The sequence below is a fragment of the Mixophyes fleayi genome, chromosome 3 (genome assembly GCF_038048845.1).
Source record: "Mixophyes fleayi isolate aMixFle1 chromosome 3, aMixFle1.hap1, whole genome shotgun sequence".
NCBI classification, from domain to species: Eukaryota; Metazoa; Chordata; class Amphibia; order Anura; family Limnodynastidae; genus Mixophyes; species Mixophyes fleayi.
In genome coordinates this window covers 81349799-81371990 of record NC_134404.1, presented here as the reverse complement: position 1 = coordinate 81371990, position 22192 = coordinate 81349799, and the positions used below count along the sequence as shown (strand labels likewise).

The 22192-nt window shown below is 42.2% G+C and overlaps 1 protein-coding gene across 2 annotated transcripts in view; it reads left to right on the top strand.

The window, feature by feature from the left end:
• The window catches only part of LOC142143770 (carboxypeptidase B-like), a 50225-nt gene extending 28768 nt beyond the window's left edge, over nucleotides 1-21457 (top strand). Inside the window, exons 9-11 of one of the 2 annotated variants that reach the window (XM_075201903.1) lie at nucleotides 8758-8957; nucleotides 19950-20037; nucleotides 21076-21457. In XM_075201903.1, coding sequence (XP_075058004.1) covers nucleotides 8758-8957; nucleotides 19950-20037; nucleotides 21076-21263 — 476 coding nt within the window. In that variant the 3' untranslated portion in view covers nucleotides 21264-21457. Of the gene's footprint in view, nucleotides 1-8757; nucleotides 8985-19949; nucleotides 20038-21075 lie in introns of both variants that reach the window. The other variant, XM_075201902.1, reaches the window with a different exon arrangement.
• The last annotated feature ends 735 nt before the right edge of the window (nucleotides 21458-22192 follow it).

Genomic DNA, 22192 nt, shown 5'->3' with positions numbered 1-22192 from the left:
TTATCTGCGAAAGACTTATATTTGTTAGATGTCTTCTTTAAACAGGTTTTGACCTGAGACCAGATATTTTTGAAGGTCTGACAAGCAGTCTCCACAGCAGGAACTTGGGTGGGCGGGAGGGCAGGAAATTCCGGAAAAGACGGATGGTGACCGTAGACCACAAAGAATGGAGTTTTGGATGATGACTCATGGTACATGTTGTTATGGGCGAATTCAGCCCAAGGGAGCAATTCTACCCAGTTGTCTTGGTTGGCTGAAGAGAACATCCTAATAAAAGTCTCAAGATCTTGATTGACTCGTTCCGTTTGTCCGTTAGATTGCGGATGGTAAGACGATGAGAGTGCTAATCGTATGCCCAAGGTTTTACAAAGGGCCCGCCAGAATCTGGAAACGAATTGTACTCCTCTATCTGACACAATCTCAGACGGACATCCATGGATGCGGAAGATTTCTCTAATGAAATGTTCAGCCAGAGTAGACGAGGAAGGTAAACCGGACAGAGGGACGAAATGAGCCATCTTCGAAAATCTGTCTACCACTACCCAAATAGTATTGTGATTCTTACTTGGTGGCAAATCAGTAACGAAATCCATACTAATATGGGTCCAAGGCTTGGACGGAATGGGTAGTGGTCGCAGCAACCCTGCTGGAGTTCTGCGGGAGGATTTGAACTGAGAACATAAATCACAGGAAGCAATAAACTCTTTGACGTCTCTCCTCATTGAAGGCCACCAGTAACTACGAGAGAGAATCTCAAAGGTCTTATGTTCACCGGCGTGTCCAGAAAAACGAGAGGCATGGAACCACGAAAGGATTTTCCTCCTCAGAGTAGGAGGCACGAGGGTCTTCCCAAATGGTAGCATTTTGGTGGATGAAGCAGCCAGAGAAATACATTTGGGGTCTAGAATAGCATGGTTGGGAACCTCTTCTACATCAGAGGACGTCACAAAAGCTCGAGATAGAGCGTCAGCTTTCTTGTTCTTAGCAGCTGGTTTGAAGGTTATAATTAATTCAAAACGGGAAAAGAAAAGAGACCATCTTGCTTGACGAGGGTTCAGGCATTGAGCAGATTGCAAATATGACAAGTTCTTATGATCCGTGAAGATCGTCACCGGATGGCGAGCTCCTTCCAACAAGTATCTCCATTCCTCTAATGCAGCTTTGATGGCCAGCAACTCCTTGTCCCCGATAGTATAGTTTTTCTCTGCGGGCAGAAGACCCCGAGAGTAGAAGGCACAAGGATGTAATTTTTGTTGCTCCGAGCGTTGGGAGAGAATAGCTCCTAAGCCCACATTAGAGGCATCTACTTCTAGGAAGAAGGGGAGTGTCACATCAGGTTGTCGCAGAATGGGAGCAGACGAGAAGGACTCTTTGAGGATTTGAAAGGCTTGGAGAGCCTCAGATGACCATTGCTTAGTATTAGCCCCTTTCCGAGTTAAGGCCACAATGGGAGATGCAATGGATGAGAAGTCTTGAATGAAGCGTCTATAGTAATTGGCAAAACCTAAAAAACGCTGGATGGCACGAAGAGTAGTTGGCTGAGGCCAATGTAGTACAGCATTTACTTTGTCTGGATCCATCTTCAGGCCAACTCCGGAAACTATATACCCCAAGAATGGAATCTGGGGTAACTCGAATGAACATTTTTCCAATTTACAGAACAATGAGTTTTTCCGTAGTCTGGAGAGGACCTCTGCCACATGTTGGTGATGAGAAGGCAGGTCCTGTGAGAAGATCAATATGTCGTCCAGGTAGACAACGACACATACATATAATAAGTCCCGAAAGATCTCATTGATGAAACCCTGGAAAACCGCGGGGGCATTACACAGCCCGAAGGGCATTACTAAATATTCGTAATGCCCATCTCTGGTGTTAAACGCGGTCTTCCATTCGTCACCGGAACGGATTCTAATTAAATTGTAAGCACCACGAAGATCCAACTTAGTAAATATCCGAGCTCCCTTGATGCGATCAAATAGCTCAGTGATCAGCGGAATGGGATACCGATTCTTGATAGTAATGGCGTTGAGTCCACGAAAATCTATACAAGGGCGTAATGATCCATCCTTCTTTTTGACGAAGAAGAACCCAGCTCCAGCGGGAGAGGTGGAAGGTCGAATGAACCCACGCTGGAGATTCTCCTGTATGTACTCAGATGTGGCTTGAGTTTCAGGTAACGAGAGAGGATAGACCCGACCCCTGGGAGGAGTCTTGCCAGGTAGAAGGTCGATCGGACAATCCCAAGAACGATGAGGAGGAAGACGTTCAGACTGAGCTTTATCAAACACATCGGCAAATGAAGCATACTGAGGAGGGAGTCCCGGGGAGGAAGATGAGATGGAAGATCGCTGTACTTTAAGAGGAATAACTTGAGAGAGACAACGATGGTGACATTCAGACCCCCAAGACGTAACTTGAGGAGTGCGCCAGTCAATCTGGGGAGAGTGACACTGAAGCCATGGAAGGCCTAAGACAATCGGACTTGTCGTAACTGGAAGAATTAAAAACGAAATTTCTTCATGGTGTAGTACACCAATCTGAAGGGTTACTGGAGACGTACTCTGGGTGATGAGACCATTGATGAGGCGTGATCCATCTATAGCCGTCACAGTAATGGGTGTTTTTAAAGTGATCACTGGTAGGGACCATTGATTCACTAGTGATTTAGAAATGAAATTTCCTGCTGCTCCGGAATCAATCAATGCCTGTGACTCAAAGGATTTGGTAGCAAAGGAAATCGTAACATCAAAAGCGCAGACTTTAGATTTCATAGACAATGGAGAGGACTCCAGGGACCCTAACTTCACCTCTCCAGAACTAGTTAGGGCCTGGCATTTCCCGATCTCTTAGGGCAAGAGCTGAGCATATGCGTGAAATCAGCACAATAGATACAGAGTCTATTCTTTACTCTTCGTTTCCTTTCCTCTGAAGATAATTTGGAACGTCCTATCTCCATGGGAATCACAGAGGATGGAGCTGGACGAAATTGAGGGTTTAAACGAAGAGGTGCTTTGACAGCTGTTGTTTTCTCAGACTCTCTTTCACGAAATCTCATATCTACACGATGGCAAAGAGAGATCAAATCTTCTAGTGACGAAGGAAGCTCTTGGGTAGTCAGTGCATCTTTAATTTTATCGGAGAGCCCCTGCCAGAAGGCGGCAACTAATGCTTCAGTGTTCCACTGAAGTTCAGAGGCTAAGATCCTAAATTGAATGACATACTGTCCTACTGTATGGGAGCCTTGTCGCAAACGAAGAATGCTGGAAGCAGCGGAGGTCACACGACCTGGTTCATCGAACACACTTCGGAACGTGGAAATGAATTTGGCACTATCTTGTAGAATTGGATCGTTTCTCTCCCACAGGGGGGAGGCCCAAGCCAGGGCTTGTCCCGAAAACAATGAGATAAGATAGGCCACTCTGGAACGATGGGTAGAAAAATTTTGAGGTTGGAGTTCAAAATGGACTGAACATTGGTTAAGGAAACCTCTACAAGTTTTGGGGTCCCCGTCATATTTTGACGGAGTAGGCAGGTGAAGCGTAGGAGCTGTAGACACCTGGGATGGCACTGGGGAAACGGAGGAAAGCACAGGAGCTTCAATATTAGCTGTAACAGTCTGTCCAGATGTTCCTTGGGAGGTTAATGATTGGTAACATTGAAGTAACAGCTGTTGGCGAGCATCCTGTTGCTCCACACGGCTGACCAGATGCTGCAGCATCTCTTTAGCAGTAGGTTCCGTATCTGGGTCTGTCATGGCCTGATCTTACTGTCACGGGCACTAGGAGTCTTTACCCAGGGATCACCAGGTGATAGGCTTACCAGAGCAGTATAGGTGGTAATATGGTACTCTGGTAGCAGGGTGATCACGGAACAGGAAATAGCAGATGATGAGATGCTCAGGAAAGTCTATGACTAGCAGCACTGGCAATATGGAGGTAGTAATACACGAGGAACTGTATGGACAAAGGACACGTGAAGGTAGTCAGTGGTCTGCGGTAGCAAGTTGTACCACTGCTATAGTGAGGAGGAATGTCCAACAGAAACGAGGAGGTGATGAGAGTCAGCGGTCTGCGGATAGCAAGTTGTACCGCTGTCTGAGTGAAGGAATGGAATCCAAATGGAGGTATCCGGGGAGTCAGTGGTCTGCGTTAGCAAGTTGTACCACTGCTATGTGAGAGGATACTGGAGCAGGTGAAACTGGAAACAGGGGTCAGTGGTCTGCCACTAGCAAGTTGTACCACTGAATATATATGTGAGGAGGTGCACGGGGAGAGACTGCAACACAATATATACACGGGCACCTTGACTTTGATCCACAGTAATATGCACAATATAAATGTATAAATGACTGAACAACACTGCCAATATAGAAAGTCTCTTGAAGTAATCCAGCATGAGATAACACAGTCAATGATGGCAATAGACTCAGCGGATAGTACACTCCAGAGGAGAACCAACACAGTCCAGCAAGGTATGCAATACACAGCACAGTCAATGGGAAGTATGCATACCGTGGTTCAGGAGAAGGCAGTCAGACAGAAGTGCAGAGATACCTGAACGGCAGGAGGCCGGCAGGATGCAAAGTCCCTGGATGGGTGAAGCGGTGGTCTAGCAGGTGCAGCGCACAGGTAGGTAGACCAGCAGGGAACCCAGGAAGGCGTGGAGAGCGGATCAGCAGTAGATGGATGCGTAGCGCTGAGAAGTAACAGCAGCGGGTCTCTGCGGGAACACGGAGGTAGCCAATAGCAACCAGCAGGTGCAGTAACGATGGGACACCAGAGCAGAGTTGAACTGGAACAGTTGATCACGGAGAGTAGCGGGTAGCAATAGTGGCAGCAGACTCAAGGAAACACGGGAGAGTTGACAAGGACTGAAGACTGAAGCGCACAGAGGCAGCGGATAGGAATCAGCTAAACAGTCACGATGAAACACAGACGGGTTGCAGGTTGAAGACTGTAGTGCACGGAGGCAGCGGATAGGAATCAGCTAGCAGTCACGATGATGAAACACAGACGAGTTGCAGGTTGAAGACTGTAGTGCACGGAGGCAGCGGATAGGAATCAGCCAAACAGTCACGATGATGAAACACAGACGAGTTGCAGGTTGAAGCCTGTAGTGCACGGAGGCAGCGGATAGGAATCAGCTGGCAGTCACAATCATGAACAGGTGAGTGGATGTGAATGAAAGACTGTAGTGCACGGAGGCAGCGGATAGGCATCAGCTAACAGTCCCAATGATACAAGGTAGAGTTGAAGTGGTTAGAAGACTGTAGTGCACGGAGGCAGCGGATAGGAATCAGCTCACAGTCACGATGATACAGTAGATGGTAGAAGTGGTATGGGAACCACAGTAGTAGAAGTGGTTTGGAAACCACAGAGGTAGAAGTGGTTTGGAAACCACAGGAATCAGCTGGGCTGAATAAACGAGGAAACACAGGAACACCTTCAGAGACTCATGGGGAATGAGACTCCAAGATCAGGCAACGTGGTGTTGACCACAGGTGCTTAATATAGGGAGGTTGCCTGATCTGCCAATTAAGTTAAAGGAACATACACTGGAGGTATAGAAAGGGCTGCGCATGCGCAGTCCCTCAGGATGGAGGACGGCCACGGTTCCTAAATGTCCGGGAAGAAGCACTCACAGTCCGGTGAGTGACAAGCACTCATCTCATCATCCCTACAACCTGTCCCCTTGACCCTATTCCCTCCTATCTTCTCTGCTCCCCTCCCCAACTGCATGCCCACCTCTAGCTCACCTGTTCATTCTGTCCCTCTCCACTGGCACATTTCCATCCTCTTTTAAAAGGGTGCTTATCTTACCAATTCTTAAGAAACCATCTCTCGATCCACTGTCTCTCTCCATTTACCATCCTATCTCTCTCTTCCCCTTTGCTTCCAAACTACTTGTTTCTTTGTTTATTGGTGTGAAGATACCAGGTTTTCTGGCTCAATTCTACCCACTTCACTCTGGGTGGCCACCCAAGGATGCCTTCCTAAACCAGGGAAGCCTACCCAGTACCTTCTAAAGTTCTTATGTTTTTATTGTAATAAAAACAACGCTAGAATGTTATGTACAGACAGTAAGTAAATGCCAGGCAGGTTTACCACATCATATGTCCCTTACCCCACTAGCTTAAGGAGCTACAGTCACCTGGATGTCCTGACTTAAAGACCAATTGAGTTCTTCTCTTAGCTGCAGCTGTAGTCCATTGGTAGAGAACAAAAACTCAAAATCAGCTACACTGTACCTTTCATGAATCAATCCACAGAATGAATATCACCTCCCCCCATGGAGTGGCTCCTTATATCTAGGGTCAAATTTCCACAGTGCTTTCCCCTCCCTGGGCAAAACCCTGGCTCTCTATCTCTTTAAACATTGGTGGTTCCTGGATCAGGGGGTTGGAGGGGGCGAGTGGAGATGAGCTGTGTTTCCACAGCAGCCCCCTGCTGGGATGCAGACTAGTCCTATGGAGAACAAAAGATACTAATTGGCCTCCCCCACCTCCAAAGATAGGGTAGCAGTCAGCCCCTTCTAAACTTAACCCCTTACACTACTTTGTGATGTCACAGGGTCCCCAGCTGTTCCATGCTTCCTGTAGAGAAAGGAGGGGGAGAATGAATGCAGCTCCAGCCCCCTCACCTGTATCCTGGACACCACCTGATCTTTACCAATAACCCATCTGGCTTCAATTTGAGAACAATGCATAAGAGCATCACTGAATTATCAACCAACACGTTTTTATAATGGGTAACATGGAATGAAGAAGTCTCTTATCTAGGCAGGACTACAATATCCACTTATCCACATGTAATTAGACACTGCAGTTGTACTCTGTTCAGCTGGGGAACAAAACCAAGGGCTATAAAAAGTACATGCTATAATCCACATTTTGTGAGAAACGAGGGACAGGCCGGTTAGGGTGATATTAATATCTCTTTTCACCACAATTGGGTTATGCAGATCCCCTACAGTTAGCAGCTTTTAACTATTTCTTTCTTTTTTTTTTAAATAAAGTTTTAGTGAAGAATTTTTTCAGGTCAGATGTGGGAGGGGGGTGGGATACAGAAAAAAAGATACAGGGTAAAAGAGAGATGAAGAAGTGCATAACAAGGTGTGCAATGGAGCACACATTTGTATTTTCTTTTTAATAATCCATAGAATCAACAAAACAGGAAAAAAAGGAAAATAAGTTGTATGCCATCCAAAACATTATATTGTTGATTGATATACATGGTGTAGATTATAGCAGGGGCAGGGAAGATAGGGCATGTTAGTACAGGGATGGTAAGAGAGAGGGGGATTACATCAGTGGAGGAGATTGAGTTGTCTAAACATTTATATAGCAATAAATACATAGCGGTAGGGTGTCAAATGGCAAAATAGTTACACAAGGAGCCTTTAACTATTTTCATACACAGCGCTGAAACGTTTTTTACTTAATTTTGTTATTTGATTATTATCCAACGGCCTATCTGACTGTCTCTCTTCTCAGTCCATTCTCGACTCTGTAATCAGGCTTCTTCTTTTACACAACTTTCACTCCATTGGCCTTTATGACACAGTTCATTGCTGGTTCACTACCTACCTATTGAACTGCTCCTTTAGTGTTTCTACCTGTGGCACATCCTCCCCTCCACTCCCACTATCTGTTGGGGTCCCACAGGGCTCTGCTCTTGGCCCTTTCCTATTTTTTACTGTACACCTCTTCTCTTGGGGATCTAATTCGCTCATTCTGCTTCCAGTACCTCCACTTCGCTGATGACACTCAAATCTTTATTTCTTATCATACTGTATTATCTCGTATAAAACATTAAATATTGTGAGAATACGTCATTTGCTTACCCAACATGCTTCCAAAACTCTTATCCATTCTCTCATCATCTCCCATCTTGACTACTGCAACCTCCAGCTATCTGGCATTCCCGACAACCATGTATCCCTACTTCAGTCCATTCTAAATGCTGCTGCAAAACTGATCTTCCTCTCTCACCATTCCACATCTGCTGCCCCACTTTGCAAATCCCTACACTGGCACACTGTGTCCTCCAGAATCCAATTAAAATTATTCACCCTTACCTACAAAACCCTCATCCCCACCCCTTCATACATATCAAATCTCACATCAAAATAATCTCCCTCCCACCCTTTTAGAGCTATCTCTAATCTGCTCCTTGTCTCCTCTGTGGTAAGCACCTCTCACTCCCGCATACAAGAATTCAAACGTGCTGCTCCCGATTTATGGACTTCACTACCACGCCCAAACAGGCTTTCCCACAGTCTTCAAATCTTTAGACACTCTCTAAAAACCCATCTCTTTTTTAGAGTTTACCTTATCCCATATGATACTATACACACTAATGCACCCTCACAACTGTTCTTATCTTCACTATGAGCCATACTCTCTCCTCTTGTTTCAGCTGTGCCCTCTACCACTTAGAATGTAAGCTCTCTAATGAGCATGGCTCTCCGTACCCTTTGTTTTCATGTCTGCATTCATTTTGTCTACCTTGTATGTCCCTGTTTCATGAATGTATTGTTTTCCCAACTGAACGGCACTGCGGAACACTGTGGCGTCTTTTAATCTATGATAATAATAATAATAACAATAACAATAATAATAATAATAATAATAATAATAGTACCTAGTTTATTAATAATAAATATTGGTTGTTCAAAGTACATTACATATGTTGTGCTTTGTCTGTGTTGTGCAGATTGCAGAAATAAAGCTCAAAGTTTGGTTGTGTCTTGCAGGTATTGGATCATCAGATGACCCCTGTTCAGAGATCTACTGTGGATGCTCAGCAGAGTCTGAGAAGGAAACCAAGAATGTAGCAACTTTCATCCAACGTAACTTAGATTCCATTAAAGCTTACATCAGTATTCATTCATACTCACAGATGCTACTGTACCCGTACTCCTACACATTTGACCCTGCACCTAATTCAGAAGAGCTGGCAAGTAACATTTTATTTTCATTGGTATGTTCATCTGTTACAATCTATAGTAACCAAAAACAAAATGTAAATTGCAGCAAAAACAAGGGGAGAGATATTCTCTGATCTCCTCCTGTGGTTGTTCATTACTAGGTTAGTTGCCTTTCAGTTAAAATCTTGTTTAATCCTAGTCAAAGCACTAGGATTAAACTGGTTAAGTGAAAACACCAGTTAAAAATTAACTCCAAAACTATAATTGTTGCAATGGGGGGATAGTGGTGTTGTCAACAGTGATAGAGAGGTTGGGAAGGGAGGAGGCTCTTGAAAGAGGGAAGACAATGAGTTCAGTTTTGGGCATGTTAAGTTTGAGAAAACATAAGAACACCTAGGAGGAGATGGCGGAGAGGCAAATGAACGCCCAAGAGAGGTGGGAAAGGGAGAGATTAGGAGATGAGATATAAAATTCAGTGTCGTTGACATATAGGTGGTACTAGAGGCCGAAGGAACTGATGAATTCATCCAGGGAGGAGGTGTACAGAGAAAAAAAGCAGAGGGCGAATGACAGAAACATGTGGGAACCTATAGAAAGGATGCATGGGAGGGAGGAGGAGCCAGAGCTAGAAACAGAAAAGGAGTGGTTGGCGCGATGGAAGGTGAAACACAAAAGGACAGTGTCAGAAAGGGCCAATGGTGTAAAGGGTGTGGAGTGGGAGAATATGATCCATGGTGTGAAAAGCCACAGAGAGGTCCAGGAGAATAAGCAGAGAGAAATGGCCCCTGTATTTGGCCAAGAGGAGATCATTGGTGACTTTGGTCAAGGCAGTTTCCATGGAGTGGAGGGGGCGGAAGCCAGATTGGAAAGGATAAAGGAGGGAGTTGTCAGAGTGTTAGCTACGGAGACGGTTGTATGCAAGCCACTGAAGTATTTTTGAGGCAAAAGGGAGAAGAGTCTTGAATCAACTTTCCCTTACGGTACTTGTCCGCTGTCCGCTAAAATACCAGACCCCAGCTTATTCTGATACTCCACCTGCCACAAGTACTTATTTCTTATTAACCATTCGTGTACCAATTCAGACTCAGTTACTCCGATTGTTGTCAGTTGCTTTTTCCCTCTCCTACTGTGTCCAGTATCGTGTGTTACACCTAGTGGCAGGTCAGGGTACTGCGACCTGCAGGTTCATATGAGTGTCTTGAAAGTGGCAAAAGGGCAGCAGGGATTGGAGGACTGTGAAGAGAAGAAAAACTTGAAGGATTGTTTAGCGAGGGACAGGGTGGAACTGTAGGATGTGAGGATGAACTTGAAATGCCAAGGAACGAGATTTCCTCCAGTGGCATTTTGCGGTACATGTGCCGGCTGGGCTTAGGAGTGGTGAAGATGGACAGAAGAGGTGGGTGCAGCAGAGTCAAGAGCAGTGGTGAGCGTGTGCTTGTAGAGGAAGGCTGCTTGGTTGGGACAGGCCAGGGTGGAGAGTGGGGAGAGGAGAGTTCAAAACGCGAAAATAGCAGGATCAAGATTGCATCTACAAAAGGTAGATTTGTGTGGGAGATGCAGAAATAGTGAAGGAGAGTAGATGGTGGTCAAATAGTAGGAAGGGAGAATTATCATGCATTTGGGCCTAGCCCAGGCCTCCTCAAGGGAAGAGCGTTACTTCCCGATGCAAGCGCCCTTTTTAATGTGTGTTCATGAGGTAAAATTACCTCACGAAAATGAGTTTGACCCCTCAACTCGTAAATTTAGCCTTTACTACCCCTCCCACGGGGCAAGGGGGGATGATGGAAGTTAACTGACTTCACTATTCTAATTTTTTGGTCAAATAATGTCAGTATACCAATTTTCAGGTCAAGAGTCCTTTCTGAGAAAATCGTTTTTTCCACACACACACACACACACACACACACATAGCCGGATTAAGGGGGGGCACAGGGGGCACGTGCCCCGGGCCCCCCTCTTTCTCTGAGGGACCCCCGCCGCCGTGCGCATAACTTCTACTGATTTTTTATTTTTATTTTTACACTTTTCTTTTTAGCGGCGGCGGCGGCGCCGGCGGGAGGGGGGGTTCGGGGCTCCCTTCGTTGGTGGGGGGAGCCGGGTAGTAAAAAAAAAAAAAAAGATACACTACTCACCTCACCGCGGCGCTGGCGTCCTTCCTCCTCCCTCCTCTCTGCACTGTTGATACTGAATGACAGGCGTGACGTCATCAAGTCATGCCTGTCCTTCAGTGAGGAACAGCGCAGAGAGGACCAGGAAAGAAAAAAGAAGACAGAAGAGAGGAGAAGAAAGAAGCTAACAGAAAGGTAAGTAAAAAAAAAAAAAAGGGAATAACGCAGAAAGGCACTATGGAGGAAATAGGAAAGAAGAGAGGCACAGTATGGAGGTAAAAGGAAAGAAGAGAGGCACAGTATGGAGCAAATAGGAAAGAAGAGAGGCACAGTATGGAGGAAATAGGAAAGAAGAGAGGCACAGTATGGAGGAAATAGGAAAGAAGAGAGGCACAGTATGGAGGTAAAAGGAAAGAAGAGAGGCACAGTAAGGAGGAAATAGGAAAGAATAGAGGCACAGTATGGAGGTAAAAGGAAAGAAGAGGCACAGTATGGAGGAAATAGGAAAGAGAGGCACAGTATGGAGGTAAAAGGAAAGAAGAGAGGCACAGTATGGAGGTAAAAGGAAAGAAGAGAGGCACAGTATGGAGGAAATAGGAAAGAAGAGAGGCACAGTATGGAGGAAATAGGAAAGAAGAGAGGCACAGTATGGAGGAAATAGGAAAGAAGAGAGGCACAGTATGGAGGTAAAAGGAAAGAAGAGAGGCACAGTATGGAGGAAATAGGAAAGAAGAGAGGCACAGTATGGAGGAAATAGTAAAGAAGAGAGGCACAGTATGGAGGTAAAAGGAAAGAAGAGAGGCACAGTATGGAGGAAATAGGAAAGAAGAGAGGCACAGTATGGAGGAAATAGGAAAGAAGAGAGGCACAGTATGGAGGAAATAGGAAAGAAGAGAGGCACAGTATGGAGGTAAAAGGAAAGAAGAGAGGCACAATAAGGAGGAAATAGGAAAGAAGAGAGGCACAGTATGGAGGTAAAAGGAAAGAAGAGGCACAGTATGGAGGAAATAGGAAAGAAGAGAGGCACAGTATGGAGGAAATAGGAAAGAAGAGAGGCACAGTATGGAGGTAAAAGGAAAGAAGAGAGGCACAGTATGGAGGTAAAAGGGGGAGAAGAGAGGCACAGTATGGAGGAAAAAGGGGGAGAGGAGAGGCACACTATGGGGGGAAAAAGGGGGAGAAGAAAGGCACAGTATGGAGGAAAAATGGGGAGAAGAGAAGCACACTATGGGGGAAAAAGGGGGAGAAGAGAGGCACAGTAAGGAAAAAGGGGGAGAGGCACAGCATGAGAAAAAAGGGGGGGGGAGAGACACAATAGTGGGGGCAATTTATTTAAGATGGGGTGGTTTGGGGAGAATGAGGTCCCTTTATTAAATGTGCCTATGAATTATTTAATGGCAGTGACGGTTGCGGGAAATAGGTATATTTCTGAAATGCAAATACTATTAATTTATTGCTGGGGCTGTTTGTAGGGAGGGAAATAGGTTTATTTATTAAATGTGAATACTATTATTTTAATCCTGGGGCTGGAGGAAGGCCTAATTATTAATCATGGGTGGTACTGATTTAACGCCGGGGGTGGCTGTAATTTTCTAAATGTACCCATTTTTTTTCTCCAAATAGGGCCCCTAATATTCCAGGATCCAGACAAGCTGCAACTAAAGAAACCTGCAGCACAGGTGGTGAAAGTGAGAAGAACAGGTAGAAGAGAGCAGCAAAGTCTGTGAAATGTTGTGATTCTAGTGTGACAATCCCAATTTTTGGTGACCGTTCACTGGTGTACACAACAGTGCAGTTTTTTTGTCTGTAGGAGGGTGGCCTGGCCATGCCCAGTGATGCATTATCAATGGTATTTTAATTTGCAGTATAACTGCTAGTTTTAATGTGCATTAGAAATTTTATTTTTAAAGTGCGGTATCATTGCTAGTTTTAGCGTGCGGTATCATTGCTAGTTTTAGTGTACATTATCAATGGCATTTTTAATGTGTGATATCATTGCTAGTTTTAATGTGTGGTGTCAATACCCATTTTAATATGGTGTTTTGATGATTGTTTTAATGTACAGTATTTTAGTTTGTGGAAGCAATGATTTTTCTTATGCAGACAACCTAAGTGAGCCCTCTGGGAGAGCTGTAAGTGTCATACTGTGGGCTGTACGTGATGTAATGCAGGATGTGTCACTATGCCCTTAATTTTAGATCTTAGGGGCCCCCCTGTCTTAAGTGCCCCGGGCCCCCCGAAGCCTTAATCCAGCTCTGCACACACACTAACACATGCCGCTACACATGTGTATTCATGAGGTAAAATTACCTCACGAAAATGAGTTTGACCCCTCAACTCGTAAATTTAGCCTTTACTACCCCTCCCACGGGGGGAAGGGGGGATGATGGAAGTTAACTGACTTCACTATTCTAATTTTTTTGTCAAATAATGTCAGTATACCAAATTTCAGGTCAATAAGATGAGCCCTTTCTGAGAAAATAGTTTTTTCCACACACACACTAACACACGCCGCTAGGCTTTTACTTTTATATATTAGATAATGCTAAGAATTTAGTAGGTCAGTGTATAACTCCGCCCAGCAGGTGGCGCTGCAGCTTGTTGGGGTTTTTTTTGCACACACAGACTAACACACGCCGCTAGGCTTTTATATTATAGATGGGCATCACTGTGGCTTAGTGGTTAGCACTTCTGCCTCACAGCATTGGGGTCATGAGTTCGATTCCCAACCATGGCTTTATCTGTGAGGAGTTTGGATGTTCTCCCCGTGTTTGCGTGGGTTTCCTCCGGGTGCTCCAGTTTCCTCCCACATTCCAAAAACATATTAGTAGGTTAACTGGCTGCTATCAAATTGACCCTAGTCTCTCTCTCTCTCTCTCTCACTCTGTGTGTGTGTATGTTAGGGAAAAAAAGAGAGAGAAAAAGAGTAAATAGAGGCACTCCGGTTCCTAAGGGAATAGTATCAATTAAAACTAAATTTTATTAGATTCATATTAAAACATCAAATAAAGCGGCGAAATATAGATAAAAATGAAAAGTAGTGTGTGTAGTGTGTTAAAATACTAAGCACCCTGGCAGAGGCAGATATAGGGTATCACAAGGGCCAATTAAAGTATATTACGTCTATCCAAGAACGTGTCATTTGTCAATTATAAGTTCCACAATCAGATAGTATCCAAAGCTACATAGGTCTGCCTATGGCCTATTTAAAGTGTGTAGCCCATATATCAATCCCTATTCAGTAGAGCTATGAAGGGGGAGACAGTACCCCAGATATGAATGAGCATATATATACAACCATATAGTGGGGGTATACAGGGCTAAGAGGGAGAGATGTATCACCATGTTATATAAATGGTCACCAAGCACATAACACCAAATAAGAAGGGTCTTTAGACATATATGTATAATGATGTCTAAAGGGAATATATTACCATCATATGGATAACCCTTATTAAATACGATTTACGGGCCTTTATTAGTTAATTAATTCCTTATTGGCTATATTAACACAGTGTTCTGAAATCCCTTGTGTCAGGTCTGAATGACACAAGAAGCTAAGTTTAGTATACACATCGAGGTAAATAGATGAAATATGCACTCGCACATGTAAAACCATATAGTGTTTAGTGCTGTAAAATGACCTTGTCCTTTTATAGGTATATTGCCACTCTAACACCTAACGGGATGGTGCAGTGGCGTCATTACCATTCTGCCTCCCTCAGTTCCCATTATGCCCCACTCGGTACATACATGCACTCATAGTTTATAATGTAAATCACTGCATCTCAAACACGCGCTTATTAATATGAGGGTAAATCAAATACCTCCAGCGCTTTTTACTAGGTGTACGGGATTACTAGCCGCAGCATACACAGCCGGGACCAGATGCCACTGTCGGGTGCTTGTGACGTCACATATGACGCCACTAAGCCTCGATGTACGTTTCGCACTTTGCTTTTTCACAGAGGTAACCCGAGCAACAGCCTCGGGAAGCTAAAATATGCATACCGTCCAATCCCCTGACAGGAAGCTGATTGACAGAGGAAATAACGAATCATGTTTCAGAAAGGATTAACATTCAGTGGGATACTTAGTCTCATCGTGTATAGTACAAATCACATGGATATATAAGGAAATAGTGAGATCCATATTAGCGGTATGTATAGTATAATTTAATACAGTCCTTATCATAATAAGAATGTCCAAATTCTAAATCTACATAACGGAGAAATCTTTATGGCCCATCATCAGCGGGATCATCATTTAAAGGGAGTTATACTGAAAAATGCATTTATTGTTCCAAATGCTTTATGGAATTTATGAGTAATAAACCTAAATAGAAATGGATTAAATTATATTTCGTAGGGAACTCACATAGCTGTTGTATTTATTAAATCCTAGTGGGAAAAGTGAGTCAAGTATGAAAAATCACTTGCACTCACGTATTAATAATATAATTCAATGTAGATAAAATAAGAATGCCCAAGTTCTAGACCTACATAACAGAATGTATTGTATTACCCATCATCAGCGGGATCATCATTTAAAGGGAATTATATTAAAAAATACATTTGTTGTTCTAGATGCTTTGTGGGATATATGAACAGTAAACCTAAGCTAAATTGGATTAAATTACATTTCATAGGAAACTCGCATAGCTGTTATATTCATTAAGTCCTAGTGGGGAAAGTGAGTCAAGCAAGAAGATCCACTTGCACTCACGTTGAAGTAGAACTTTGTCAACATCTCCCCCTCTAATACCAAGATTAATTCTTTCTATACCATAACACTTCAAACCACCCGTATTACAGTTGTGTTTAAGGAGGAAGTGTCTAGCAACTGGAGATAGTTGTTTCAAACGTTCTTTATCCCTCTGAGCATTCCTAATTGATCCTATGTGTTCCAAAATTCTCAGTGTGAGTTTACGCTTGGTTTTGCCCACATAGATTTTAGCACATGGGCATCTCAAGCCATAAACAACTCCACTAGTATTGCAATTAATGTACTCATTAATGACATGTGCACTTCCATATTTGTCTGTGACCTGTAGTGTCTTTTCCATATGGTCACATGCCCTACATGATCCACATCGATATGACCCCTTAATGATGTCCTTTGATTTCTTCTCCATAAAATGGCTCTGAACCAATTTATCCTTGAGATTTGCTGCACGTCTCCAGCTAAAGAGTGCTCTATCTCCTAGAGCACTTTTTAAATCCTCATCCAGGAAAAGGATAGACCAATTATTCTGGATGATGGTCTGGATTTGTCTCCATTCGTCACAGAAGTCCCCTATAAACCGGATGGGATTCCCAGCAATTGGTACCTTAGAGGTGTAAATTAGAGCATTTCTGTTCTTTCCTCTGACATCATTAGCAGCTCTTTTAATCGATCTTTTACTGTATCCCCTTTCAATCAGTCTGAGTGTGAGTTCCTTAGCTCTAATTTCATAATCTACATGATTGGAACAATTCCGTTTCAGTCTTAGGAACTCCCCTGTGGGAATGTTCCGAATGACTGGGGGATAATGAAAACTGCTATGATGGAGAACACTATTAGTAGCTGTAGACTTTCTAAAGAGGTCCGTTTCAATATGGCCATCAGATTTCTTCCGAATAGTGATATCAAGAAAATCTACTTTTTCCTGACTCATATTAAAGGTAAGTATCAGATCATTTGGTTCGTCATTCAGAACATTGACAAATTGATGAAAGAGTTCTTTACTACCCTTCCAGAAGACCAAAATGTCATCTATGTACCTGACCCACGATAAAATTTGGTCAGTATACATATGCATTCCATCGTCAAAGACGACTTCCTGTTCCCATTTGCCAAGATAGAGATTGGCGAATTTGGGGGCACAAGCCGCCCCCATCGCTGTGCCTCGAATTTGGAGATAGAAGCGGTTGGGGAAAACAAAAAAATTCCTTTTTAGAATAAAATCCAAAAGTTCCACCAAAAAGGCACTGAACTCTTGATCTTGTTCAGAACGTAAGAAGAATTTAACAGCTTCAATGCCAGTTTGATGGCCTATACTAGTGTATAGGGACTCAACATCTATTGTACACATCCACACATCTTCATCAAGAGAGAGACCATCCACTAACTTGAGGACGTCTGAAGTGTCCTTGATGTACGAGGATAAATTAGTTACATGTTTTCTTAAATGAACGTCAACAAAAATACTGGCTTGCTCTGTCAAGCTGGATATGCCAGATAGAATTGGTCTCCCCGGTGGTATTTCTTTGTTCGTATGAATTTTAGGTAACAAGTAGATGGTAGGAATCTTTGGGTCGTCTACCTTCAGAAAAGTCCATTCCGTCTTATTTATAGTACCATTCTTGTATGCTTGTTCTATTATCTGATCATATTTGATCTTAAAATCAGTTATAGGATTAGAGAAAAGTCATTTGTAGCACTTCCCATCACTCAGTTGTTTATCCATTTCCCTTCTATACATTTCAACAGGCCACACCACAACATTCCCACCCTTATCAGAAGGCTTAATAATTACATCTCCCCAGTCCATGATCTCTGCGAGTGCCTGTCTTTCCATAACACTAAGATTGTCACTTGATGTGTATTTACATTTCGACCTTAAATTATCGAGGTCTCTTGACACCATCCTTTCAAAGGTGTCTATCTGGGGGCTCACATTATCGGTAGGGAAGAACTGAGATTTTTTCTTACATATAATCCTTGGGGGACAATTAACAGTACTTAAAGATAAATCAGGAGATCCCTCCTGATTGTTTTGTTCCAAAAAAAGATCTTCCAAATTTCCCAATGCCTCCAAATCTTCTTGAGAGTTGAGACGTACTGATTGATCCATAGTATCTCCACTTTCCCTCATCTCTTCTCCATTAATTACTCTCAAACTTTTTTGGGTAAAGATTTTTGTAAGTTTAAGTTTTCTAGTGAAAAGGTGTAAGTCCTTCTCCCATTTGAATCTATCAAATCTAGTGTTTGGAGAGAAAGATAAACCTTGTGATAAAAGGTTTGTGTGTTGTTCTAAGAGTGTTCTGTTGGAAAGATTAATAATTTGAAGTGATGCAGTCTTATTTATTTCCTCCTCCCCTGTCTTCTCTCTGAATTGTAGTTCTTCCACCCCCACTGATTTCGATCCCGCAGACTTCTCCCCCCCCCCCTCCTGATGCATTTAGATCTAGAGCCCCTCTGTCTTCCTGAGGTCTCGTAGTTGGATCTAAAAAAAGAGTTGTAGCATCCTTAGGAGTATGTCTATTCTTATTTCTATAGCGTCGCCTATTTCCAAAATCATTGTCAGATGTTTCAAAATCCGAAGAGTCACCACTAGTGGATAATTCTCTATCATCCTTTCTTCGATTAGATTTGGTATTCCATTTGAAGATAATACCACTGGTGTGATCTCTCTTATCACGTACAAATTTTGACCTCTTCCTCTCTACAATAAATTTTTCATATTGTTCTAGTTCTTTTTTATTCTTTTCATATGTTTGGACGAATAGCTCATTATTCTCAAAATCCTTAAGTCTAGTGCTAATTAGTTCTATTTCTTTGGAATACTGATCTAGCATAAGTGTATCATGCTTGAGTATAATCTGGATCAGATCCTTGGAGCACTTGAGCAGGATATTTTCCCACTCGACTTTCAATTCTGGAGTCGCCAGCTCATACGAGGGGAAGACTTTTGGACGAAGACCTCGCGGAGTCAGTGAATTTTTAAGATAGTTTTCGTTAGTTGTTAAATCCCACCAAATCTGGGACAAGTCTTATCTCCAATCACCACTTGCCGATGCGGCATCAGTTTCATTCCCTCCAAAAAATATAGAGTCCAAGTTCTCATTTCGTCTCTCACAACATTTATTGAGATCTGCCTTCAGATTAAAGCTAGTCATGATCAATATATATATTATTAGAGGAGTAAAGACGGTTTTAATGCTAGATTACCAATTGTTAATCAAATTTCAAATTTAAAACAAAGAGTTCTCATAGTATATTTATTTATTGGTGCTGACCTCAGAAAAGCAAATACCATACAAAACAAAAGGTATGGTCGCACACAATTCGGGACCATTCATCTATAATGGGTACTTAAAGTAACCTCACAGAAAAGATGGGGTGCACTCTAATGTATACTTTGATCATAGTCAAAAAAGAGAGAGAAAAAGAGTAAATAGAGGCACTCCGGTCCCTAAGGGAATAGTATCAATTAAAACTAAATTTTATTAGATTCATATTAAAACATCAAATAAAGCGGCAAAATATAGATAAAAATGAAAAGTAGTGTGTGTAGTGTGTTAAAATACTAAGCACCCTGGCAGTGTTAGGAAACTTAGACTGTAAGCTCCAATGGGGCACGGACTGATGTGAGTGAGTTCTCTGTACAGCGCTGCGGAATTAGTGGCGCTATATAAAATAGCTGCTGCTGATGATGATATATATATATATATATTGTCGTATTCTAACTTGTGCCTAGGTATTATCTGGGTTATTTATTATTATTGCATTTCTATATTATTACTATTATTATTAGTATGCAATTATTATATACTATACTATTATTATTATTATTATTATTATTGATGTACCGTTGCTCTATGGCTCTGTGGAATCTGTTGCATCTTATAAAGAAATGTTGTTGAACATGGAACCTCAGCAGGGATTTATTGATACAATAGTAGTTTTACTTAAATTCCTACTTTAAATTCATCAATATCTAACATAAAATGACCATTTACATTTTGTTATTGTAAACGCATTTGTGGTAAGTTAAAGCTGAAAAGTGTCATTTATTTAGTTTACCAGAGAGGTGTAAACTATGTTGATATTAGCTACTGTTCTGAAATTATCCATAGCATTTTCTACATGTGATCTCATTTATTATATGAATATAAATTAAAGAATGTATAAAAACATCTTTTTTACCAGGATAAAATCTCCAAAGGTGCGGTATCTGTGTTACACAGCCTTTACGGAACTAAATATAAATACGGGCCCTCAGCCTCCACAATTTGTAAGTGTATTATTTTGTAAATATATTAAATATATTTATATTTATATTATAATGAACATTTTCTATATTGTATTGTGACTCTTTCACAATAGCTGGTCATCCACTGGGCAATAAAACTGGGTCTCAATTAAAGTTAGGAGCAAAGCAAAAACAGGAGCAATTTGCACCTAGGCAAAACCATGTTGCACTGTGGGGGCGGGGGGATTTAAAATGTGCAGACAGATTTAGACTTGGGAATCTACAAGTTCTAGCTCAACTGTAAATTGCAATGTAATAATACCCCTTTTCAGTATTTGTGCCCTACATACAAAAGCAGACAGTATTTTCCCTGTATGCAAAAATAAATAAATAAATGCATTTGCACCCCTTGCATTGCAACATGGTTTGTCCACGAACAAATCTGCTCCTTTTTTTTTTCTAGTAAATCCCTTAAAATCTGTCTGGGATCCAACTGGACCACCTTGCGTTGATTTCATCCAAATCGGTGCAGGGGTGTCGAAGATATTTGCCTACAAACAAACAAACTTCTTCTTTTATATATATATAGATATGTTGTAGTTGGTCCATTCAAATGCTTTATTTCTTGAGCCATTTACTGTAACATCTTTGGCGACAATTTGTTCCAATATTACAACAGAATTCATGACTTCCATTGTAGGACATATTTAGAACAGATCTAAAACCTGTAAGCTACACATTTTGGGGTGAGCCTGCCAATGCTTCTTCATCCCCTTGATAGGCCTGGCTCTGCTTTCTGCATGCTCAGAAGTGCAGAATGAAGGCAAATGATGAAGCAGATGTAGAAGCTTTGCTGGGCCCTGCCTCACCACTGGGTTCCTTATCTATCGTACCCCTGTGACAACTATATCGAGAAAGAATTATTATACAGGATTAAGTTATCATGAAATCAAAAGAAATATATGAGTACAGTTAGGCTATTCCTAATTTGTATGGACCGTCTCTTTGGCATTGGTGTTAATTGGTATGATGAATTCATGTTAATTTCCACATATAAATAATTAAACCCATGTATTTCAGATCCCACAGCTGGTTCCTCTGATGACTGGGCCTATACCCAGGGTATAAAGTATTCCTTCACCTTTGAACTACGGGACAAGGGCAAACATGGATTCCTCCTTCCTGAGTCTCAGATAAACTCAACCTGCAGTGAAACTACACTGGCCATCAAATATATTTCCGAATATGTTCTCACTCATTCTTCTTAAAAAAAGCCATGTCAAATTTATTATATCTAAAAGGTGTTACCTCATTACTGGAAATAGTCTAATTATGTGTTTGGTTATAATGTTCTGACTTCCTTACAAACCCTTGCATTATTAAAATGTTTATCAACATGCAATAGTCACTGAGATCACTCTCTTTATCATTATTTGTGGATCAATATACATTGTTTATCATATACTGTGTTGTTTATATCTTTCCCACATATATGTTCTGCCGTGGCGCAACCTGTGGTGGGGAAAAAATAGGGGTGGTAGATGGGGGGGAAAAGCAGTGCAGGTAATGCAGACAATATACTACGGTGCTAAGATGTTTAGCAGCTGATTATAGCTTTTTGCAGTGTTTTTCGTCTATAGCTCTTTTGCTTTTTGTCTATAGCTCTAATGCAGTGTATATTGTATGCGGTGGTGGTTCCGTTGTTAGCTACTGCTATTAGTTGTGAGCCCTGGGGGTTATGTTGGGTGGGGTATGTTTATAGCTTAATGTTTATAGCCCCAAAGTTTTATAGCTCGTGGTAGTGAGGCAGAGGTTGTTACTCTGTACTCAAGGAAAGATGTTAATAGCTCGTGGTGTGTTGAAAGTGGGTGTTATCAGGGTTATATGTTTCCTTATGGTATATTGGTGGAGGTGTGGAATAGGTTAATAATATATGTGTGTGGTGGGCTGTGGAGGATATGTTCTCAGTATTGGAGAGATAGTATGTGTGGTGATGTGTATATAATATATTGGGTGTGCAGTAAGTTGCGCTGTTGATGCTCTATTTGCTCTCATAAGAGCAGTTGGTATATATGATTTGACCTCCTTTGGATGGTCGGAGTGGCTGGTCCTTTGGGGCTATAAACATTAAGCTATAAACATACCCCAACCAACATAACCCCCAGGGCTCACAACTAATAGCAGTAGCCAACAATGG